We start from the raw sequence: 26157 nt of genomic DNA, 5'->3' as shown, positions 1-26157 counted from the left end.
AAAAATTAAGGGAAAGACCCAACATTGGAACGGTTCCACATTTTTGGTCAGGAAAAGGAGGCATATTCAGCCAGAGATCCCAAGAAAGAAGTCTCAGTGAAGGAAGACAATCCAGGGTGATGATCCAGGGTGGCTAATTTGAGCCACTCAGTTTGAAACATGGCAGTTACCTTTAATCAGTCTCAAGTATTTCCCTTTTGTGACTTTATAAACTGTGTACCTTTTCATGGAATTCCCTTGTCCTCTTTTCTTGTCTTTCCACTTTTTCTTTTAAAACTCAGTGGAAGCATTACTTCCACTGGGGACACTTCTCTGATTCTTTTGTTTGGTATATTCCTACTGCTGCACTTTATGTTTTTAACTGTTTTTTAAATGTTTTTTAAACATTATGTTTTTTAAACTTATAACATTGGTGATTACTATGTATGCTATCACTGAATGTAGGAAACCATGGCTTATTCAATTTGGAAATCACCTCTATGAAAGATTGGACAAAAACAGGTACTTCCATTGGTGGGTATTAGGGAGGGCACATATTGCATGGAGCACTGGGTGTGGTGCACAAACAATGAATTCTGGAACACTGAAAAGAAATAAGATAAAATAAAATGAAAAACAAAACAAAACAAACAAAAAAAAAAACACCACCAAAACACAGGTACTCCCGCCACATTCTTTAATTAAATGAATCAATAAAAGATTAAGCTTAAAATGTATTTAAAAGTTTTCTCCCTTGTTTTGTAGATCAGCCTGCTTCTAACATGAGAAGTCAGCTCCTATGCAGACTAAATGGAACCACCAAACAATGTAACTTACTTTGTCCTCTTGGGCCTTACCCAGGATCCAAAGGAACAGAAGATCCTTTTTGTTATGTTCTTAGTCTTTTATATTTTCACAGTGGTGGGCAATTTGCTCATTGTGGTAACTGTAAGTGTCAGTAAGACCCTGGGCTCACCTATGTACTTTTTTCTTGCTAACTTATCTTTTATAGATGTCATTTATTCCTCTTGTATTTCCCCCAGATTGATTTCAGAGGTTTACTTTGGGAAAAGTGCCATATCCTTTCAATCTTGTATGACCCAGCTCTTTATAGATCACATTTTTGGTGGCTCAGAGGCCTTTCTTCTGCTAGTGATGGCCTATGACCGCTATGTAGCCATCTGCAAGCCCTTGCATTATCTGGTGATCATGAGGCAATGGGTGTGTGTTATTCTGCTGGTAGTGTCCTGGGTGGGAGGTTTTCTGCATTCAGTAATTCAGGTTAGCACTATTTATGGGCTCCCATTCTGTGGCCCCAATGTCATTGATCATTTTTTCTGTGACATGTACCCCTTATTGAAACTGGTCTGTACTGATACGTATGTGGCCAGCCTGTTAGTGGTGGCCAATGGAGGACTGATCAGCAGTATTGTGTTTGTGCTCTTGCTCATCTCCTATGGTGTCATCCTGCACTCTCTTAAGAACATTAGTTCACAAGGGAGGCGGAAAGCCCTCCAGACCTGTGGTTCCCACCTCACTGTGGTGGTCTTCTTCTTTGTTCCATGCATTTTCATTTATGCAAGACCTGCTAAGACCTTCCCTATTGACAAATCATTGACTGTGTTTTATACAGTCATAACCCCCATGTTGAACCCACTGATCTACACTCTGAGAAATTCTGAGATGACAAATGCTATGAAGAAGCTCTGGAAGAGAAATGTTATATCAAATAGCAAATAAATGCATCATCAAGATTGTAGTTTATCATTAGAGCCAATCACCTCAAATGTAAAAATCCATTTTACTTTAAATGCATTTATAGTCTGAGTGAATAATTTGTAATGAAGTAGCCAATGCAATTTTATAGTTACATGAATTGTTATTTATTTTAAATTTTTTCATTCTGGTAAAATTATTATACGGTGTTTTGCTATTGACATAAACACAATAGCATGATTTAACAGTTCTATATGTAGTGGTCATCATCAGTAAACTCTTACTCTTTATTTGTGCTGGATATTGATGAATTTTTATAGTTACCTTAATTTTAATTAATTGTTATATTTACTTTTTTACTTATTCTCATTATTATTTTTGTATTTCAATGGATTCCTTTTTTTAAACATAGAGTGCTTTATTAGCTTCATGTGTGCAATATTGTAATTCAACAGTTCCATTCATCACCAAGTGCTCACAACAACAAGTGCACTCTATCTCCATCACCTATTTAACACACACCCCTCTTCCCTGGTAACTATCAGTTTGTTCTCAATAATGGAGAGTCTGTTTCTTAATGTCTTTCTCTCTCTTCTCCCTTTTCTCATTCATTTTGTTTCTTAAATTTCATAGGAGTGAAGTCATATGGTATTTGTCTTTCTCTGACTGACTTATTTTGCTTGGAATTATACTCAGTATCTCCATCCATTTTGTTGCAAATAGCAAGATTTCCCTGTTTTTTTATGTTGGAGTAATATTCACACACACACACACACACACACACACACACACACACACACTTGGAAGCTTCCATAATCTAGCTGTTTTAAAGAAAACTGGTACAAATGTCAGGATGGATTTAGCCTTTTAAATTAGTGTGTATTCATTGGGTAAATGCCTGCTGCTGCTATTGTTAGATTGTTGGCTAACTCTATTTGTAAGCTTTAAGAGACCTCCATACTGTTTCTCAAATGGCTGCAGCAGTTTGCTTTCCCAGCAACAGTACAGGAGTGTTTCTATTTCTCTACATCCTTGCCAACATGTGTTTCTTGTGTTTTTTATTTTAACCACTCCAACAGGTGTGAGGTGATATCTAATTTGTAGTTTTGACTTGCATTTCCCTGAAGGTACGTGATGATGAACATTTTTTCATGCTGGCCATCTGTATGTTTTTTTAGAGAAATGTTCATTCATTTTTCATTCATGTAGTTTGCCCATTTTAAAACTGGATGTTTGTTTTGAGTTTTTTTTTTTTAAGAATTTATTTATTTATTTGACAAAGAGAGATCCAAGTAGGCAGAGAGGCAGGCAGAGAGAAAGAGAGAGAGAGAGGAGGAAGCAGATCCCCACTGAGCAGAGAGCCTGATGCGGGACCTGATCCCAGGACCCTAAGATCATGACCTGAGCTGAAGGCAGAGGCTTAACCCACTGAGCCACCCAGGTTCCCTGGGGAGTGTTGAGTTTTTTTGTTTTTTTTTTTTTTTTTTTTTTTTTGAATTTTCAAAAAATTTTTATATAAATAGAACCCAAAGCGAAAGATAAAGCTTTAAAAGTATCCCCCAAATCCTTCTTGTTCCCCTTACCTTTGTAATTCTGTCCCTCATCCTGATACCATAACTTTGTCCTCTTTTTCAACATTTTCTTTTTTTTTTTTTTTTCCCCCTTTTATTAATTTTTTCAGCGTAACAGTATTCATTCTTTTTGCACAACACCCAGTGCTCCATGCAAAACGTGCCCTCCCCATCACCCACCACCTGTTCCCCCAACCTCCCACCCCTGACCCTTCAAAACCCTCAGGTTGTTTTTCAGAGTCCATAGTCTCTTATGGTTCGCCTCCCCTCCCCAATGTCCATAGCCCGCTCCCCCTCTCCCAATCCCACCTCCCCCCAGCAACCCCCAGTTTGTTTTGTGAGATTAAGAGTCATTTATGGTTTGTCTCCCTCCCAATCCCATAACAGTATTCATTCTTTTTGCACAACACCCAGTGCTCCATGCAAAACGTGCCCTCCCCATTACCCACCACCTGTTCCCCCAACCTCCCACCCCTGACCCTTCAAAACCCTCAGGTTGTTTTTCAGAGTTTTATAAGTTCTTTATATACTTTGGATACTAGCCCTTTAGACTCCTGTTTTATCTTTGTTCTATTTACTGCACTAGGTAACATACTGAACGTTACGTAAACCACTCTCTTTATTCTATTTTGTTTGCATGATATATGAAATTCTTGGAGTATTTTACTTTTTAAATAAAGAAATTATAATAGGTTGTAGTAAATATTAAAAATTGAATCCATACAAAGTGAAAAACATTGTAGAATAAACTTTTACCCATCCCTCACCAGAGTCTCTCTGTTCTAAGATTGTTCAATTAGTAATCTTTGGTAATAAAATATAGGTGTGTTTTTGTCTACATGTATAACTCTTGCACTTATGACTCAGTGTCCCAAAGATCTTTCCCTACTGGTCTATATAGATATAACTCATTCTCAGCTTCCTCAAAGTGCTTAAAGCTTCTTTATGAAGATACAGGAAAATTCATGTTTCTAGTCTTATAATGTTTTCCCCAATTTTATTTTGTTATAGCCAATAACTACAATAAAGTTCTTTTGAAATCATTAAAGCATGAGTTTTTAGAAGTGGAATTCTTGGATCAAATGTGTTTAAAGATTGATGCTTGTAGTTATTGGTGATATTTCAAAAAGTCAAGAATGGTGCTTTTTACAACAGTTATTGAGATGTTGACATTATTTTTTCCTTAATTATATTAATGTGATAATCTACATTGCTGGATTTTATTGCATGGCATTATTATAGAATTTATGCTTTGATTTTCATAAAATAGTCTGTGGGTTCTGGTTTTGTGCAATACTTACTAGGTTTTGATATCAGTTTTACAATCCTTTAACAATCCATACCCCCAACCATTTCTCATCTCTCTGTTAGACTTACTGTTTCCTTTCATACCTATGGTAGCACTTTGACCAGCTAATATGTTGTCTGATTCACTTTTAAAATTTTTTTCATTACCTATTCTCCCACTAGAATCTGCATTCATTGCTAGATCCTTAGGAGTTATGTAAATTATTGAATAAATGCTTTATGGAAAGAATTTTTTTAAAAATAATGCATTTCAGTTTAAGTAGCATTGGGGTGATATTTTATATGAAAATTTGTGACTAAAATTACACTAGCATTTATTGTTTATTTTATTTTTTTTGGAATTTTTGTTAGCACATTATGTGTGTTTATTCTTTTTTTCCTCATAGACACTATGAGGTCGATACTATACTTGGACCCATTTTGTGGTTGTACAGATGGAGGTTCATGGGGATTAAGTAGCTTTCCCATGGCCACCACCCTGAATGCCAAATCAATCCCCAGACTTAAGACTGTGTTACTAATCACATCTGTACAGAAGCATCTTGGGTGGAATTCTCCCACAAAGGCATCTCAGGTTGGTGTTTCCTTGATGGTTAGTTTTTTTCTTTTTTTCTTATCTGAATTTATTTATTTATTAACATGTAATGTATTATTTGATTCAGGGGTACAGGTCTGTGATTCATCAGTCTTACACAATTCACAGCACTCACCATAGCACACACACTCCCCAATGCCCATAACCCAGCCACCCTATCCCCCCTGCCCCAGAAACCTTCAGTTTATTTCCTGAGATTAAGGGTATCTTATGGTTTGTCTCCCTCCTGATTCTATCCTGTTTCATTTTTTTCCCTCCCTACCTCCATGACCCCTTGCCCTGCCTCTCAGATTCCTCATATCAGAGAGATGATGTGATAATTGTCTTTCTCTGACTGACTTATTTCACTTAGTGTAATATCCTCTAGTTCCATCCACATCGTTGCAAATGGTAAGATTTCATTTTTTTTTTGATGGCTCCATAGTGTTCCATTGTATGTATATATATATATATGACATCTTCTTTATCCATTCATCTATTGATGGACATCTAGGTTCTTTCCATAGTTTGGCTATTGTGGGCATTGCCACTATAAACATTTGGGTGCACATGCCCCTTCAGATCACTACATTTGTATCTTTAGGGTAAATACCCAGTAGTGCGATTGCTGGGTGGTAGGGTATCTATTTTCAACTTTTTAAGGTTGTTTTCAGCTGTTTTCCAGAGTGGCTGCACAAGCTTGCATTCCCACCAATAGTGTAGGAGGGTTCCCCTTTCTCCACATCCTCACCAACAACTGTCATGTCCTGACTTCTTAATTTTAGCCATTATGACTGGTGAGGTGGTATCTCACTGTGGTTTTGATTTGTATTTCCCTGATGCCAAGTGACATTGAGAACTTTTCATGTATCTGTTGGCCATGGGATGTCTTCTTTGGGGAAATGTCTTTTCATGTCTTCTCCCCATTTCTTGATTAGATTATTTGTTCCTTGGGTGCTGAGTTTCACAAATTCATTACAAAGGGATACTATCCCTTTATCTGATATGTCATTTGCAAATATCTTCTCCCATCCTGTCAGTTGTCTTTGAGTTTTGTTGACTCTTTCCTTTGCTGTGCAAAAGCTTTTGATCTTGATGAAGTCCCAATATTTCATTTTTGCCCTTGCTACTCATGCCTTTGTTTCAACATCTGCAAATCAATCAATGTGGTACAATACATTAATAAAAGAAAGAACATGAACCATACAATACTCTTAATAGATGCTGAAAAATAATTTGAAAAAGTACAACATCCTTTCTTGATCAAAATTCTTCACAGTATAGGGATAGAAGGTACATTCCTCAGAATCATCAAAGCCATCTATGAAAAACCCACAGTGAATATCATTCTCAATGGGGAAAAACTGAGTATTTCCCCTAAGGTCAGGAACATGGCAGGGCTGTCCACTCTCACGACTGCTATTCAACATAGTATTGGGAGTCCTAGCATCAGCAATCAGACAACAAAAAGAGATAAAAGGCATCCAAATCAGCAAAGAAGAAGTCAAATTCTCACTTTTTGCAGATGACATGATACTTTATGTGGAACACCCAAAAGACTCCACTCCAAAACTGCCAGAACTCATACAGGAATTCAGTAAAATGTCAGGATATAAATCAATGCACAGAAATCAGTTGCATTTCTATACATCAACAGCGAGACAGAAGAAAGAGAAATAAGGAGTTGATTCCATTTACAATTGCACCCAAAACCATAAGACACCTAGGAAAAATCTAACCAAAGAGGCAAACAGTCTGTACTCAAAAAAGTATAAAATACTCATGAAAGAAATGAGGAAGACACAAAGAAATGGAAAAATGTTCCATGCTCATGCATTGGAAGAACAAATATTGTGAAAATGTCTATGCTATCTAAAGCAATCTCCACATTTAATGCAATCCCTATGTAAATGCCATCAATTTCTTTTTCATAGAAATGGAACAAATGATCCTAAAATTTATATGAAACCAGAAAAGGCCCTGAATAGCCAGAGGAATGTTGCCAAAGAAAATCAACGTTAGAGGTGCCCAGGTGGCTTCGTTGGTTAAGAAAATCAACGTTGTTGGCATCACAATTCCAGACTTCAAGCTGTATTATGAAGGTGTAATCATCAAGAGAGTATGGTAGTGGCACAAAAAACAGACACATAGATCAATGGAACAGAATAGAGAGCCCAGAATTGGACCCTCAAGTCTATGGTCAGCTAATCTTCAACAAAACAAAAAAGAATGTCCAATGGAAAAAAGACCGTCTCTTCAATAATAGTGTTGAGAAGATTGGACAGCCACATGCAGAAGAAAGAAACTGGACCATTTCCTTATACCACATACAAAAATAGACTCAAAATGGATGAAAGACCTCAATGTGAGATGGGAATCCTTCAAAGTCCTTGAGGAGAACACAGGCAGCAACCTCTTCAACCTTAGCCACAACTTCTTCCTAGAAACATCACAGATGGTTAGTTTTTATCCACTTTACAGATTTCTCTCAGAGACATCAATCCATTGATGTTTCTTTCTCTGCCATTGTTAGTTCAGGTAAATTATGTTTCCTTACCATTTCATTCAGGTTTTCGACATTATTGGCATAAATTGAGTAATTAGTATCTGGTGATTCATTTTTTTTTAGCTGTGCTTGCAGTTATCTTATATATAATTTTTAAAATTTAAAGACAGTAAATTTGGCATAATTTCAAACTTATGCACCTCTGATTATTCCAAAATCTGAATGAGAAGTTTGTAAAGGGTCAAGGGATTTTCAAATTTGGACAGCCAAGGTATTATCTTTCTCTAGTTACCATTGACATTTGCCCACAAAGAGTCAAATATCCTCCTGAGCACAGTAGATAATAGGATGGGCAGTTGTGTTTACCATGCACCTTGTAAGTGTTAGAAATTCTGGCAGAGATGTTGGCTAGAGAAAAGACAGGAGCCCTGCAGGAATTCATAATGACCCTCTATCTTCACCTCCCACCATGAAAGCAGTCACATTATGCTGACAGTTGCAAGAATTCACCCGGTAAGTTTTGATTTTTTGTCTTAAAGATTTTATTTATTTATTTATTTATTTATTTATTTAGGGCAAGAGTGGGGAGAGGCAGAAGGAGAGGGAGAGAGAGAATCCCAAGCATATTCCACATTGAGCACAGAACTTGAGACAATGCTTGACCCCATGACCTTGAGATCATGATCAAAGGTGAAATCAAGAATTGAACACCCCACCAACTGAGCCATTATGGTGCCCCTGATTCTGCTTTTTGGCTAGGATTCATGCCTTTTCTACACTACCAGTCTTGGGGGTGGGTGGCAAGGGTCAGAGGTAGACTTGAACATTATTATTCTCACTATAGATTGTATTTCTATTATGACTTAAAGCATCACATAAAGAGGAGGAAAATTCTGCTTTTAAAATCACCATGAAATAAGTAAGTTGGTTTAAGATTTCTTTATTCAGCATGATACTGACTTTGGATTTAAGACTTACACTTTTATTATATATTAGGAAAAATCCATCTATGCTCATAATATAACAATACATTTTCAGCAAACCCTGAAGCAGCAAATAAAATTCAGACACCTTAGTAGGAGAAAGGAGAGGGCCTGGTCACCAGACAGTTCAGTGGTGAAAGGTCCCAAGCCAAACTCTGCTTCCAATTTTATTGTGAATGGTATCAATACAACAATAGAATAAGAAAGGAAGGAAGGAATGGAAATCTGTAATAATCCAGACACAACCCAAGATATTGGGAGTATCTTGTGAATATAACAAGCTGTGCTCCTGATGGACATGCATGTACGGAGTGCCTGGAACATGTGACTTCCAAAGATAAATGCTTCTCCTAAGTCAAGCATTTACTCTCTGGATGAGTGCATTGAGCCACAATGAGGATCTGGCTGTTCAGAGCCCAAAAACCTTAAAAAGGGGACCAGTTGTCTGGACATTCTTTTCTTTCCTCCCTGATCCAGGGAGGCATGTGTTTATTAAGTATTATTTAGCCAGAAACTATGAATACCCACATTTTTAGAAAGCAAGATAGAATTAATTAAATATGTTTAAGAGCTTATAAATACAATCATGTGTGTTTTTTTCCCTTGACCTCTTTTCTTCTGATATAGGTAAATTTGAAAATACATAATTATCTTTGTACTGGGAAGCTTCAGCATAAGAAGCAGCAACAGGGTCTAAATTTACTCTTCTGCCTAAAACATCAAACAAGCTGGAAAATATACAAAATACTGGTTTTCGAGACTAGACATCAGAAGGAGTGATCACTGAGAGATGAGGAAAAACAAGTTGAGTCCTAGGATTGTCCCAGCTTTGCATTAAAAAGTTTTCATACTATAGCACAGACAGGAAATCCTGCAAACCCCTTGAATTGAGGACAAGGAACAAAGAATCCTACAGCAAGGCACCAAGGGAGCTAGAATTCAGAGGGTGATATTCTGGAGAGGATAGAGCTACCAAGGCAGAGAGAGAGAGATTGAGAGAGAGAGAGAGAGACAGACAGACAGAGACAGAGACAGAGAATGGAAGGAGAGTGAGTGGGAAAGAGAGGGAGGAAGTGAGGGAGAAGGGGGGAAAGGGAGAATTAGAGGAAAGAAGAAGGAGGGAAAGGGAAAGGAGGGAGGATGGAGAGAGAGAGAAAAGGGGAGAGAGAAAAATAGAGAGAGAAAGGGGAGAGAGAATAAGAGAGATAAAATATGAGAGGGAACTTGAGAGAGCATGAGATATTAGTGAGTCTATGTGAGAGACAATAGGAGAGAGAAAAGGAAAGGATCAATGCTGGAGAGTTGCAAGGATCCTCCTAGATTGTTCATCAGAGAAGAGATCAGAGTGTGAATGTGCATTAGAGGAAACTACTTGAGGCTGGGTGGTGATTTAACTGCTTACATTAGGGAGGATTGCCGAGTGCTCCCTGGGTCAGACACAGTGGCCTGTCTCTCAGCTGGACATCCTGGGCAGGTTCTGGCTCACAGGGCAGGACACTGGCTGAGGTCTTAGGAAGATCTTGCGTCAGTAATGGGACACAATTGTCCCTAAACTGAGCAGGTCCAAACCTGCCTAATAAACCATAACAGTAAGAATAAAGAAAAAATCCCCAAGGAAAACATCCAAGAGAAACTAATGTGTTTAGAATTTTATGTCTCTGCTAACATGAGAGATTGGTCTGATTATTGTTCCTGTGATGCTCTTGTTTCATTCTGGTTTAAGGGTTATGCTGGGTGTACATAATGAGTTAGGAAGTATTTTAAGTTCCCCTCAGCCCTGAGCCATTTATGTATGGTCCTGCATTTTGATTAATTCTTACATAGTATCATTGATAATGTTATATGGGAGTAGAATTTTGTTTAGAGAGAAGAAAGATATCAAATCTTTTATTTAATTAACAGTATAGGTAATTCAGGTTTTAATTATTTTTCTGTGTCTCTTCAGAAATCTATGTCTTTCTTTACAGAGCTCCCCTTCCTAAATAGACAAGTATACTGTCATAAATTCATTGGTGATATTATTTTATTATCTTTTTCAGATAATGTAGAATACATTGATGACACCATCTTCATTCTTGATTCGGATCCATTGTTATTTCTTTTAGTTTTACTTCACCCATTTTGCTAGGAATATTAATTCTGTAAATCTTTCAAAGAGCCAATACTGGCTTTATGTATTTTCTCTCTTTTTAAATAAAATTCAATTTCATTGATTTCTGTCTTTTATTTACTTATTCATTTCTACAGTGTCCTCTTGGTTTATTTTGCTTTTCTGGTTTCAACTTCTTCTTATAATATCTCTCGTTTCTTAATGCTTACCATTAAAGCTACTAATTCCATTCTATACACTCCTTTAAATAACTGGGAAACACTGTTATATTTGGGCTCGATTCCATTATATATGTTCTGTATGATTTAAGACCTTTGAAATGCATTACAATATTTATTTATTTATTTATTTATTTATTTATTTATTTATTTTGGCTAAGTGGTCTCTCTCAGCACTCTGAGGTATGTGGAATCCTCCCACAGTGTTTTCACCCTCCTCACTCCCATACTAACAGAGGTTCTATCTACTTGCCTGTGTGCCCCTATGTGACAAACTCAAGATTCTTCCCCTTAAGGACGAAACTTGCTTTACTACATTTGAGAGAACATTTGAGGGGCTTGTATGAATTTTGCTCTCATGATATTCTGGACGTCAGTTCTAGATGTCCACGTGCAAAGATATAGCTTAAACCTAACTGAAATAGCTTTGCCTATTTTGAACGTCACGCTTGAAAATATAAAGGTTTTACATATTTTATTTCTGTCCACACTGGACATTTCTCTTTTGGTGATTCAATCTTAAGTTGTTCTTTGGGGATTCTACATCCTCCCCCTCCGGCCCCCAGAGGACATGTTCCTTTAAGTCCTGTTGTACATGGTAATTATCCTGGTGGCATCTCTGGAGATGCAGGTCTATGCTCAAAATTATGATGAGAGTCCCAGTGAATTTAATTAGGGAAGAATGACTTGTGGAGATGCACCAGTGGAATGACTCAGTAGCGCTTGTTGTGGTTCAAATGAAGATAAAGTGTTTACAGACCTTTATCTTGACCTCAGAGAGTATTTGGATCCGTGTTCATATGACTGGCTTTTTCAGGAATCCAATGATGGACTCAGAACTTAGTGAAGTGTCTAGGTGATCTTATTCTCCATCATTCAGGGAATCCAAACGTTAACTATGCTTTGTGCAGACAGACCAGTATAAATTATCGAGAACTGACTATTTCATTATTTTGCTTATATTGACATGAAAAATAAACCGCACAATCTTTATTTAAATGATTCTCAATTTTCTCTCCCACAAATTTTTTTTTTTTTCTTTTTGGTTTTGTTTGTTTGTTTGTTTGTTTTTGAGGGGCCTCGAGATGTTGCTTTAACATTTGTTATTATGGCAAATTATGCTAATAATGAAGATTTTTGTTCTCTTTGTTCAAGCGAATGTTCAGACTTGTTAAGATTACAGGTCCTTTGTATTCATTTTGAAAATCTCAGAAATTTAAGAGGTAACCATTTTCTGAAAGACTGAAATGAATAAGACTTTCTGCGAACATAGAAAGCATTGTTCACATGGAAACAGTTCAAGATCCTGTGATGATGTATGAGTTTTCTTGATCTGTGTGCACAGAGATGGTATCAGTGCACAAAAGAGAAGGGAGAAGGGACTGCAATCTTGAACTGAAAGGTGTTTCAGCATGCAGGTAACCCAGGAAGTGTAATTAGATGTAAGATTCCAAAGTAGACTTTATATTTTACATCTTGGTGGTGCTAGGATTCAGTCTTTTAAAAGTTCTGCTGTGTGAATCTGATAATCAGCTATATTAGGGATTCTTTATGGCTATTAGAATATATGTGAATGAGCTCAGTTCTGTAAAACTCTTTTTGGCTATTGAAGAATCCACGGTCACACTTTCATAATCAAGGTCTTACCTCAGTTCCTATGTTTCTGTTTACCGATGAGTTTCACCATCATAACATATGTCTCTTGGTTATTCCTATAAATTTTTTTTATATGATTTACCCACTTGCCATTGGTTTTTTTTTTTTTTGTCTTCTATATTTTATTTTCTTAGAGGTCTGTGTCTATTTTGATAATAACACTTTATATGTCCTCTGAAATGCAAATATTTCCCCCATCTACTTTTATCTATTGATGTCATGATATCTTTTTAATGTCCTTGAGATGTTTTGATATCATAGAATGTATCAATTTCATTTATGAGTTAAGAGGATTCTAGAAGTTAGAAAGTCATCTCTTGTGTTAGCTGGGAAGTAAATACAAATCTTCCGTAGTTTTTCATTAAAACAATGTATTTAAAAATTTGTATATGAAGAACTCACTACATGTGCAATTTTACTAGCTTCCAGATAGAAAGTTGTTTGTGCCCCTCCATTTATTTATTACTGTGTTCTTTTCCCACAAGGTGTTTAGTGACTTATCTCTGCCTGAGTCAGCAAGGCTGGTGAGGATAAGGAGGATGTTTTCATCCACCTTGTATTCTTGTAATTTCTGAACGTACTGAGACATAAGGAACTATAATGCCTATTTGGTAAATGAATAAGCAGATTGTGTTACATTTTTCAGGAAGTCACCAGTAATCATTACATTTATAGCTAATTTTGTCTTGAACTGTGAAATAAGGAGATACAAAAGAACGTATGGAACACGGGAACAACGTGACTGAGTTTGTCCTCTTGGGGCTCACCCAGAGCCTCCTAGGTCAGAAAATACTCTTTGTTGTGTTCTTGATCATCTACATCATGACCATGGTAGGCAATCTACTCATTGTGGTGACTGTGGTGGTCAGCCCATCCCTGGATGCCCCTATGTACTTCTTCCTTGGTTACTTATCATTTATGGATGCTGTTTATTCTACTACAGTTACTCCAAATATGTTTATAGACTTACTCTATGAGAAGAAAACCATTTCCGTACAAGCTTGCATGTCCCAGCTCTTTATAGGGCACTTATTTGGTGGTGCTGAGATTTTGCTCCTGGTTGTCATGGCCTATGACCGCTATGTGGCCATCTGCAAACCTTTGCATTATTTGACAATCATGAATCAACAGGTGTGTGTTCTATTGCTGCTGTTGGCCTGGGTTGGAGGTTTTCTGCATGCTGTTGTTAAACTTCTCTCAGTTTACAACCTTCCCTTCTGTGGTCCCAATGTCATCGACCACTTCATCTGTGACATGTATCCGTTATTAAAACTTGCCTGCACTGACACCTACATTATTGGTCTCACTGTGGTTGCCAATGATGGGACAATCTGTGTGGGCATCTTTACAGTCTTACTCATTTCTTATGGGGTCATTCTGCACTCTCTGAAGACCCATAGTCAGGAAGGGAGGCACAAAGCCTTATCCACTTGTGGCTCTCACATTACAGTGGTGGTCCTCTTCTTTGTCCCTTGCATTTTTATGTATGTGAGACCTCCTTTCACCTTACCCATTGATAAATTCTTGACTGTGTTTTACACAGTTATCACCCCTATGTTAAACCCTCTGATCTATACTCTGAGAAATGGAGAGATGAAAAATGCTATGAAAAAGCTGTGGACCAGAAGAAAATGATGCCAAAGACAAATTGTCACATTTTTTTAAATGAAGATCTGCTCAATCAAGGAAAGGATTATTGATTTGTAATGAATTTCTCCTAAGGTTTAATGAACTTGTGTATGATGAAAGCATTTAAGGTGTAAATATTTACAATGATCAAAAAAGATTTCTATGATTTTCATAAATTGTTAGGAAAATAGGTCTGTAGCTTTTGGGCTTAAGATGTCTTTTTTGAAACTATAGGTTTCTCTTCTATGTGATGAGTTATGCTATAGTTAATACTGTACCTTTATTTTCATTCCTGGACAATGTTCACATACTTGTCTTTTGCCCAATTGTCCTTTCTCAGAATTAATAGTGCTCATTACATATTTCTGAGAAGGAATTTAAGAAATGGGACATAAACACTTGGTTCACTCCTTCCTTACAAAGACAACTCCTATTAATATTTGAGGTATATCTTATTTTTGTATTTGCAAGATATTTAATTGTATAATTTTGTTCATTGCTTAGCAAATAAGATTGAAAGGGAATGCTGCTTTCAAGTTACAATATTAATCATAAAGAAGTTAAGTAAAGAAAAAAAAATCTGAACAAAAGATGTAGCTATAATGTTATATTTAATTATTTTTTTGAGTAGGGAATCCTATGATCTCCTCATGTGGAGAACTTTGTTTGGTGTTATATTTTCATTGAGATGACCCATTACCATCCCCTGATCATTTACAGTATCTGATAATATCTCTGTCATTTTTTTAGCATCACCATCTCTTCTTTTGCTTGCAGTGATTCATAGTCTTTTTTAGGGACCTAGGTCCTTCCTTTCATATGTGGAATTACCATAATGTATAATTCATGACCTTCAAATATGCAATATGGAACCTGACACCAGATATACTGGATGATATCATTGGTAAGAAAGATGCTGACAACATGGTAAGCCATTCTTACCTCTGCTGTTGATGAAATGCAGATTATTCAGCAATAAATAGGCCATAATATATATTGATTTCCTTAAATGAGACCTGTTTCACAAGCTTCCTTCTCTCTGAATGAGGTTTGAAAGAACATATTATCGGCCTCTAAAAGTGTAGGAAGCATGCGGTCAAAGAAACTCATGGCTTTGCCTCCCTTATTTAGTCTGGATTCATGAGGTACTCAGGCTATGGGGAATGGAGCCTTTCACTGGTAAGTCACAGTGATGAAAAACTCTATATCCCAGGTTTTATCCCAGTTAGTATTACCTAGAGATACTTTATGTCATCTCAAAGTTTTCCCAAACATGACATTTTTCATTAAATGATTGTAAACATTTGATTTTATCAGAAATTATATAATGAAGTCATCATCTTTTGGGTGTTGCTGTAGACTCAATATATGTGTTCCCCCTAAAATTCAGTAGTTAAATCCTATATAGTACATGGTATTTAGAGATGGAGTGTTTGGGTGGTGATTAGGTTATGAAGGAAGAGCTCTCATGAATGGGTCTAGTGTCTCTTTAAAAAGAGGTACCACAGGAATGCCTGGGTGGCTCAGTCTGTTAAGGGTCTGCCTCCCACTCAGATCCTGATTACAGGGCCCTGGGACTGAATTGCTCATGGGACTCCTGCTCTTCTTTTCCCCCTGCCCCTTTCTTTGTCTCTCATGAATAAATAAATAAAATCTTAAAAAAAAAAAGAGAGATACCCTGGGGTGCCTGGGTGGTTCAGTGGGTTATGCCTCTGCTTTTGGCCCAGGTCATGATCCCAGGCTGGGATTGAGCCCCACATCAGGCTCCCTGCTCAGTGGGGAGTCTCCTTCTCTGTCTACCTGCTGTTGTTCTCCCTGCTTATTCTCTCTCTTTCTCTCTGTCAAATAAGTAAAATCTTTAAAAAATAAGTAAAAAGAGACATACAGACCTCACTTGACTTTTCTTGCCATGCCAGGAAAGAGAAAAAAGATAGTAATCTATGAACTAGGAAGCAGGCTCTCACCAGATAGTAGAATCTGCAAGTGTCTTGATCTTGGACTTCCCAGACCCTGGAACTATGAGAAATAAATGATGCTGAAGACAGTCTATGGTATTCTGCTATAGCAACCCAAATGCACTTAGATAGACATTTAGTTAATTTCCAAATTTATAGTTATTTCAAGTATTGAGATGAAAATCCTGGTCAATTGCCTATGTTCATCGGTCTGTAAGTTCCCTTTTGCCAGGGAATATTACTTAATTATCTTTGTACTCTGTATTTGCACAATGTCTGGGACATAGAATCCACTCCATGAACTTTGTCAGTTACTTTCATTCTCAAATTCTAAAGCTGCTGGAGTGAGAATTTTGAGTCTTTTCTTCATTTTATATATATATATATTTGCAATAAATATTTCATCTTCTTTGATATTTGCTGCAATATGTTGTTTTATTTTAAGTATGGGTGTTTTATATAAAGATGTCATTTTTTAATATTCTTTTTAATTTTTTAAAAGATTTTTAATATTCTTTTACTTTGATTTCTTTTACTTTAATTTCTTCTAGCACATCACTTGGAAAATGTCATTTACTGTCATTCAGTGAACTTATAAATTTTAATATCTTTTTAAAAAATAACTCCCCCCAGGGGCACCTGGGTGGCTCAGATGGTTGAGTGTCTGCCTTCAGCTCAGGTCATGATCCCGGGGTCCTGGGATCAAGTCGCACATCAGGCTCCCTGCTCAGTGGGGAGCCTGCTTCTCCCTCTCTCTGTCTCTCATGAATAAATAACATCTTTAAAAAAAAATAACTCCCCCCAAAGTTTTCTTTTTAAATGATCTAGGATTTATTTTTGTTTGTGATGGGGATATATCTAAGCTTGTTTTCCTCTAACAGGAAAAATAATCTGCCAAAGTTATTAATTTCAGTTATAATTTTAAATTTTTCTATTTAATATGTTAAATTTTATACAATTAGTATGTTTGATTTGGGGCCCATTTCCTCTCCTTCTCTGCTGCTGCCTCTCCCTCTCCTCCTCCTCCTCCTCCTCTTCCTTTTCCTTAACTTTTTCCTTCTCCATGACTAACATTCTATGTCAGTTGCCAAGGATTTTAACATGTATTATATGGGGTAGGGATAATCTCCCTTAATTATTCAGCCTTTTGAAGTCTCTTGTAATTTCTAAATATTAATTTTTCCTGTTAAACTTTAGTATTATTTTGTGAAGTTTTAAATCTTCCCTTAAAGCTATATTTAGTTTTATATGACACTCCACATTGATTTTAAGGAAAATGGCATGTTTTCATATCTTGTTTTCCCATCCAGAATGAGACATAAATTGTGAGGGCTTGATCAATGTCTCAATAAAAATTGCAATCATTTCCATAGTGTATATAAATCTTGCCTATTGGTTTTCTTATTTAAGAAGCAGCTTGTCTTATTTACATTTGATTCATATTTTCAATGAGATAATTAGAAAGGCCTCCATGTCTTTTGCTGGCATGAGTTAGAGCACAGTTTTCATAGGCATTGGTGTATGTTTGCATGCAAATATTCATAAACCTACACTTGACAATACACAAGTATGTATCCAACCACAGAGATCTGTATCTGACCTCATGTAGCGCTGTATAACCACATGTAGGTACATAGTCAATGATCTGTAGGTCTGTATCCCTCTTCATATATGTATCTATATGTGAACATACAGAGGTCTATATCTGACAAAAAAGGGGAAGTATTTGACTATACATAGGAATACATATCTTATACGTGTTTGTGTGTGTATGTATTAGATATGATAATACACAGGCACGTATGTATCTATACACAGGGCTTTTTTATACACAGGTCTGTATCTGAGTGACATGAATTTGTTGAGGATTTGATTGAACAATTCTTCTGTTTCATGTAGTATGGACTGAGGTTTTTCTCTGGTATTCAGCTGATTAGGGGTGTTAAGGAATATTTAAGATGATTGTACTCATGTGAGCTGTGCCTTGCCATGGATGACTAGAAGGCTGGTATATTCTGGCTTCTTCTCCTTCCCCATGTACTCTGTCTCTCTAGTAAGTATGTAAGACTTGTAAAAGGGCAGTTCAGGGTTTCCGGAGGGAAGACACAGAAGGGATTAGGCCAGTTAATATCTCATCCTATCCTGACATGATCTTGAAGTTCAGGATCTCAAGTTCTAAATCCAGACTGCTTCTGCACCAAAAGGAAAGGCAATCTGTGGAATTAAAGAAAATATGTTTAAGTCATTTATTTTATAAGGGGTTAATATATAAAATGTATGAGGAATTTATAAAACTAAATAGGAAAAAAAGCAAATCAAAACAAGAAACTAGTTAAAAAATTGACAAGGAGTCTGAATAGATATTTTCTTTTTTTTTTCATTTTATTTATTTTTTCAGTGTAACAGTATTCATTCTTTTTGCACAACACCCAGTGCTCCATGCAAAACGTGCCCTCCCCATTACCCACCACCTGTTCCCCCAACCTCCCACCCCTGACCCTTCAAAACCCTCAGGTTGCCCCAACCTCCCACCCCTGACCCTTCAAAACCCTCAGGTTGTTTTTCAGAGTACATAGTCTCTTATGGTTCGCCTCTTTTTTTTAATATTTAATTTATTTATTTGACAGAGATCCCAAGTAGGCAGAGAGGCAGGCAGAGAGAGGAAAGGAAGCAGGCTCCCTGCTGAGCAGAGAGCCTGATGGGGGCTTCGATCCCAGGACCCTGGGATCATGACCTGAGCCAAAGGCAGAGGCTTTAACCCATGGAGCCACCCAGGCTCCACTGAACAGATATTTTCTAAAGAAGACATACAAATGGGTAAGAGGAACATGGGAAGGTGCTCAATGTGACTAATCATCAGGGAAATGCAAATCAAAACCACAATGAGATATACCTGTTAAGATGGATGTGACAAACAATTACGAGGTAATGTGCTAGAGATGCTGTAGATAGAAGGGAGCCCTAGTTCACTGTTGTTGGGTAGGTAAAGATTTTCAGCCACTGTAGAAAATGGCATTGAGAGTCCTCAGTAAAGTGAAATAAAACTACAGTATGGTCCAGAAATGCCCCTTCCGTGAGTATATCCAAGAATATGAAATCAGCATCTCAAGGAGATATCTGCACTCCCATATTCATGGCAGTATTACTCACAATAGCCAATATTGGAACAACCTAACCATCCATTGATGGATGAATGGAAAAAGAAAATGTATATATAAGAGAATACAAGGGAAAGTCATTCAGCTATCAAAAGAAGACAATCCTACCAACTGCACCACCACGAGAGACTTTGAGATCCCTCTCTTTGCTTTCTCTTGAAGTGAAATATGTCAGACAGAGAAAGACAAATGCTCTATGATCTCATTTATGTGTGGAATTAAAAAATCCAATGCATAGAAGGCAAGAACTGAAGGGTGGGGGAAAATGGGAGCTATTTGTCAAAGAGTAGTAGCTATAAGATGAGTAAGTTCTGGGGAGCTAATGTATAGCAGGGTTCAGTAGTTAACAATTTATTATAGAAATAGTTGCTGAGAGAGTGAATCTTAAGTGCTTTCATTCCACCTAAAATTCTAGTTGTGAGGTGCTGTTCTATCAAGTAATCTTATAGTGGTAATCATTTTGCAATATATGCATATATCAGATCATTATGTTGTACATCATAATCTTATACAATGTTATATATTAATTGTATTTTAATAAAGGTGGGAAACATAAATAAATAAATAAGCACATAAATGATAAATAATAAAATTATATTTTATGACTTGGAAAAAGAAACTCTATTAGCTAGAAACATACTATTTCTTCCATATGCCCTACGTACAATGTGAGGGTGGACAGTATAACCAAGCATATTGGTCTATAAGGGAAGGCCATGTGCTTCCTTTTGTGTAATTATCTTAAAAAATTCTATATGTTTTCATTAAAGTTTATATAAGGGTCTCACCCAGAAATATTTTGAGACTAGTTCCTCTCAGGTTTGGGCTGAAAGAAGTCCTTGGGATAATCCCCTTAAATCTTAGACATATTTTTTTTCCTGGTTAAGAGACTTTAGTAGACATACCTTAAATCTTTCTGAAGTGTTCACAAGGGTCATATATCTACAACTTTGAGATTATATTTATTTTGGTACCATTTCACGCTTTCAGAGCTTTTTGTTTTTTGGAGAATGAGAGCCAGTTTTATACTTGAGTCCAGTAGTTCTTGTCTCCCTTCATGTTCTTCCTGAATTCTGCTTGAGAACTTAACAGTTCCTCTTTTAATTCACCTCCCTTTATCCATTCTTCAACATATCATACACTGCTGAGAAAACAGCTGGCACTTCAGTATTCTATTTGGAAATCTTAGTCAAATCCTCCTGCTCATTCAGGGATATTTCCCATTTTACACACTTCTATGGGTGAGGCATAGTCAAACTTTTGCGGCACTTGGTAACACAAGTCACTTTTTCTTCAGTCTCCAAGCACAGTTCCTTCTGTGTTTTGAGATTTGCCTTACAGAAGCCTTGACGCTTTTCCAGCTTCCATCACTTCTGGGGCCAAAACCAACACCACATGCTTTATGGTTTGTTTTGGAAGCACCATACTTCCAGGTTGCACTTTTTGTTCTGCTTATCTTTTGCTACATGGCATATGACTCCAAAGTTTTGTGACATAAAATATCAGCTATTTAATTTACCTCAAAATTTTGTGGAGCAGCAATATAGGCAGAGGTTGGCTGGGTATTTTTTCTGGCTTCATGTGTCATGAACTGAAGTCACTCTGTGGTATTCAGCTGGTAATGGAGTGGTCTGCAGGATCCAGCACAGCTTTACTCATGTTCAGTGTGTCTTGGAAATGAGAAATGGAAGGAAATCACAGGGTCCCTTTCCCCTATCCAGTTAGAAACAGTACCACAAGCAGGATAGTCAGACTTTTTACATGTGGCTCCGAGATCTCAGTTGTAGAAAGTGAAGGGAGTTAAGTCAGTTACAGGCTAACTCCAAAACGAGCTTTTGCCATTTTCTACTGGTCACGGAGGAGTATAACCTTCCCATATTTGAGGTGGTGGAAAATTAGGTGATGATGCTTGGTGGGGAAGTCCACACTTGATGTCAAAGTCACATTACAGAAGAGCACGTGGGATGGAAGATATTGTATCTATTGTTGTGAAATACAACTGTCCACATCCTTGAAAGGGCATGCTGGGAGTTTCATGTAGATTGTGTTGAATCTACAGATCACTTTGCAGTGCATAACATCCTAACAATATTGAATTTTCTAGTTCCTGAACACAAGGTATTAATTTAATAGCGTATTCACAAAATGTTGTTTTGTTAATATTTATAATTTTTAGTGGAAGGATGTTGTTTATCTTTTCCTAAGTAATTTCATTTTCAGATACTAATGTTAAAGGAGCTTAACATTTTGCAATTTTTCAATTGTAATGAATATGTAGAAGGGGCGCCTGGGTGGCTCAGTGGGTTAAAGCCTCTGCCTTCGGCTCAGGTTATGATCCCAGAGTCCTGGGATCGAGCCCCACATCGGGTTCTCTGCTCCGCGGCGAGCCTGCTTCCTCCTCTCTCTCTGCCTGCCTCTCTGCCTAGTTGTGATTTCTCTCTGTCAAATAAATAAAAAATATTAAAAAAAAGAATGAATATGTAGAAATGGAATTTAATATTTTATTTGGATCTTGTGTCCTAAAAACTCACTAAATTCACTTATTATTTCTAGTAGTCTCTGTAGATTCGTTAGGGTTCTTTGTGACTTAGTCACATTTACAAAAATAGGACAGTCCATTTCTTGGAACGATACAGGAGTATTTAGTTTTTTGATTTATTTTTTAGTCCTTTTTCAGAAGCTTGTGTTTTTCATTTATTTTACCCATTTTATTAAGGCATCAAATTTATTACAATGATGTTTTTCATAAGGACCATTTATTACCATTTTAAAATCTGAAGCTCATATATGATTTCATCTGCTTTTTAATTTTTGATATTGGTAATTTTATTTTGATCACTTTTGTTAGAAATTTATCATTGCAGTATAAAAGTATCAACTTTTAGTTGTTTTGTTTATTTTATGTTTTCTATTGTATTGATTTTTGATCTTTCTTTCATTACATTTCCCCTCCCTTGTCTTTAATTTAGTCCTCTTTTTGTAATTTCTTAAATTAAAAGATTAGTTGCTTTTAAACTTTTATCTTTAACATAAGTATAAAGCTATACATAAATATAGGTTAAGCTGAAATAAGCAACTTTTTGTGTGGCTTAGCATGTAAGGAAGATCTTCACCTGATTCATACAGGTATTTAATCACTCATTATTGATGATCCTTATGACATAGAAAATACAGGTCACAACTAAAGATATGTGGAGATGAAGATGCTCAGTGGAGCTCATTGTAAGCTGTGGGAAAACAAATAAGAGTGGAAGCCTCTGGAGTTTGGTGTAGAGGCAGGCTCTTGTTGGAAAATAATTTGTTTCTTGTAGAAACACTCAGTGGACATTGGATTAAAATTAAGGGATTGAATTAATGAACTGAAAATTATTACAGTGTCAGTTGATGTAGATTTGGGTCTTGGTCAACTGCATCCATTCCAACACAGACCTACAGAACTGTGACTACCTATGTTTTAAAGAATTTCAACTTCAACCTCAGCAGCTTCCCTCATCCTAAGACCTTCTGCCTCTGAACCAGGGCCTCTTAGTAGAGATGCTAACAGCTAGAGATAGGATTTCCTTCGCTGAGGACACGATTGGCTTAGTGAACCCAACACTGGTTATCCTTTCACTTTGGCTTAAATGTGATTTGCCTTACTTAGTTTTGCTATAAGAAACTCACAATTTATTATTTGTTCAACCTTTTTTTTCTCTTCAAATTAGAGATGTATCACATATTTGACTGCTACTTTTTTTTTAAAGATTTTATTTATTCACTTGAGAGAGAGAAAATGAGAGAGAGCACAAGTGGGTTGAAGGGCAGAGGGAGAAGCGGACCCCTGCTAAGCAAGGAGCCAGGACTCCATCCTGTGACTCCAAGATCATGACTTGAGACAAAGGCCATTGCTTAACCACTACTACCTGACTAATTGTTCTTGAGAAAACTGAACTCACTGAGCACAGAGCCCAAGGTGGGGCTCCAAGTGAATCTCCAGGTGGGGCTCTATCCCAGAATCCTGAATTCATTACCTGAGCCAAAGTCAGATGCTTAACCTACTGAGCTACCCTGGCACCCCTGAGGTTTTATTTTTGAGTGCTGTCAGTACCTAAGAAGCATTATAAATAAAATGATGTCCCATTATCCCTTGCCTCTTTTTTCTGGATCTATTTTTCCTCCCTCACTACCTTGCTTACCCTAAGAATTTTGGAAAAAGAAAATAATTTTAAGGAATGTTAAGATAATTCCTTTGCAAAGGATCTCATCATCAAGATTTTCTCATGAAGGTTAAATGACATCTGATTATTTCTCAGACATAAAACAAAATGAAATTAGGTATATTTACCCTAGGAAATTAATGAGATAAATAATATTTGGATCTGTTGTACCCAGATACTTTGCTTTATAAGGACTTTAGTTTTTTACTAATTTTATTTTTTATTTATTTATTTATTTATTTATTTTAGAGAGAGAGAATGCACATGAATGTGTATGCATGATTTGGGGAAGGGGCAGATGGAGAGGGAGAGAATCTTTTTTTTTTTAAGATTATTTATTTATTTATTTAACAGAGAGATCATAAGCAGGCAGAGAGGCAGGAAGAGAGAGAGAAGGAAGCAGGGTCCCTGCTGAGCAGAGAGCCCGATGCAGGGCTGGATCCCAAGACCCTGGGATCATGACCTGAGCCGAAGACAGAGGCTTAACCCACTGAGCCACACATGCGCCCCAAGGGAGAGAATCTTAAGCAGGCTCCACACCAAGCATAGGACAGTTTATATGGGCTTCCAGTTCTGTGAAAATTTCAGGCATTAAGTGAGGGAGTGATCTAACCCTTATTGAAGGCTCTGTTGCATACATTTTGATAGGGCTTTATATGCTTTAAGTGTCTTAATGTTATAAGTTTTAACAGATAGATCTCTATGCCTTTGATACAAAAAATGAGACTGAATAAGGGTGAAGCAACAATAGCAAGTATTTTAGACTCTGTCTTCTCTCCTCATCCCACTTCACAATACTCTTTGCTAGCATGATATAGAAACACCCAAACACAGAACTGTTCATTGGCTGCAATGTGGAGATTGTCCTTGGGCCATTCTGTCCTTAGTTTGGGGTTCACTTTCTTCTCCTCAACTCTCCCCTAAACATTGCTTCCCAGGCTACTTGTACTTTCCTGATTCTTTTTGTGTCAGAGAAAAGCCACTTGATGATCTGATTTCTACAGAAGTAATTCCCTTCATGGACATCATGTAAAGTGGGATGTAATGGGCTCAGGAAATGCAATTCAAAAAGTCCCATTTGAAAGATAGTGACATATGGGTGTGAGATATTTGAAGGAAAAATAAACAACTCAATCACTGAGGAAACTGACAGTCTGGGTATGAGGGTGGAACTATGAAGAGCTAACTGTCATTTCTATAAGGCTTTTTCTATTGCTAGTCCATAGTCTTTTTTTTTTTAAAGGTTTTATTTATTTACTTGACAGAGAGAGATCACAAGCAGACAGAGAGGCAGGCAGAGAGAGTGGGGGAAGCAGTCTCGCTGCTGAGCAGAGAGCCCAATGCGGGACTCGATCCCAGGACCCTGAGATCATGACCTGAGCTGAAGGCAGTGGCTTAACCCACTGAGCCACCCAGGCGCCCAACTAGTCCATAGTCTTAATACTTATTAAGTGAAAAATGGTGACTCCAAGGTCAATTAAGTGTAGGAAATTCTTATTTCATTTATTCAAATAATGCTGTTGAGTGCCTACTGTGTGCCAGAGAGTTCCGGGGGCTTGGTATAAGGTGTTGAATAATACAAACAGAGGCTGTGTTTGTATGGAACTTACATTCCCATGAGGAACAGATGGTTAATAAGCAAGTTAACTCATGAGTACAAAAATGTAATTGCAATAGTAGTAAGTATGATGAACAACATTTTATTCAAGGGGTGTTGCAGAAGAGAACAATTGGATATAGATGTGTGTGGTTACTTGACGTCCAACTAGAATTTTACTTATGCTCAAGTTTAATCACATTATTTCCCCCCACCCTGTTCTTTTATAAATAGGTTATCTAACACACGAATTTAAGTGGGCACTGGCAACTATGCTCTAAATGTAGCATATCAATATTTTTCACTATTGAAGTTGGAAAAAGAATGAAGTCCATAACGCCAAATATTTCTAAATGGAACACATGTTATTTTGGAATACTAATTGTTATGGAGTGAGAAAGAATTGAGTCCTTATTTTTTTCTAGCTGACGTACATTTTTTTTAATCCTTAATAACAGCAAGTCTCCTGCAGTTGGATATGACACAATTTTAATAATAGTCTTAAAAGATAAAGACGACACCAGGCTAAAGTGAGAACAATTTGGTCCCAGGACTTCCCTGATATATTGACTTTTCTTTATCTGTGTCACTAGGCAGATGGATTGCCATATGGCCATTCTGTTATTGAAGAAGAGAGCTTACTTGTGGAGCAGATAATTGAATGGTTAATGGTAATGCCAGGATCTGATGGTGTGTTTGTGGAGCATCAGCCTGGCCTGGATCCAGTGAAGCTCTGCCCCTGGGAAAAACAGATCACTGCAGGGATAGGATAGGAATTCACTGGTATGGTGATTAGCTCCTCAGTCAGTAGAGACACAGACTCCAGGGCATGCACTTTGAATGATGCAAATCTGCACATTTAGAAATTCTGTGCCATTTGAAAATGTCACCCTGCCCTCTTTTAACTCAAATTTATTAAGTGAAGGAAAACATCTCATTAATGGTGTTTCTTCTAAGATGTGAGTTGGAAACAGTTTACAATTTAAGCTCAAAGTACAGTC

At 37.0% G+C, this 26157-nt stretch overlaps 2 protein-coding genes across 2 annotated transcripts; both read left to right on the top strand.

Annotated features, from left to right (window-relative positions):
- Nucleotides 1-789: 789 nt before the first annotated feature.
- LOC123949345 (olfactory receptor 4A47-like) lies at nucleotides 790-1719 on the top strand. Its single transcript, XM_046016757.1, has one exon. It carries the CDS (start codon nucleotides 790-792, stop codon nucleotides 1717-1719), a length of 930 nt encoding a protein of 309 aa, XP_045872713.1.
- An 11622-nt stretch (nucleotides 1720-13341) lies between these two features.
- On the top strand, nucleotides 13342-14256 carry LOC123949151 (olfactory receptor 4A15-like). Its single transcript, XM_046016495.1, has one exon. The coding sequence runs from the start codon at nucleotides 13342-13344 to the stop codon at nucleotides 14254-14256; it is 915 nt and encodes a 304-aa protein (XP_045872451.1).
- Nucleotides 14257-26157: the final 11901 nt, after the last annotated feature.

Source organism: Meles meles, chromosome 8 (assembly GCF_922984935.1).
Source record: "Meles meles chromosome 8, mMelMel3.1 paternal haplotype, whole genome shotgun sequence".
In the NCBI taxonomy this organism is placed as follows: Eukaryota; Metazoa; Chordata; class Mammalia; order Carnivora; family Mustelidae; genus Meles; species Meles meles.
Note: the sequence above shows the minus strand (reverse complement) of the source record. Positions and strands in the feature narration are given on the sequence as shown.

Bases quoted from the DNA above. Each gene is read 5' to 3' on its own strand.
- LOC123949345 (XM_046016757.1), top strand. From the start codon at position 790: ATGGAACCACCAAACAATGTAACTTACTTTGTCCTCTTGGGCCTTACC.
- LOC123949151 (XM_046016495.1), top strand. From the start codon at position 13,342: ATGGAACACGGGAACAACGTGACTGAGTTTGTCCTCTTGGGGCTCACC.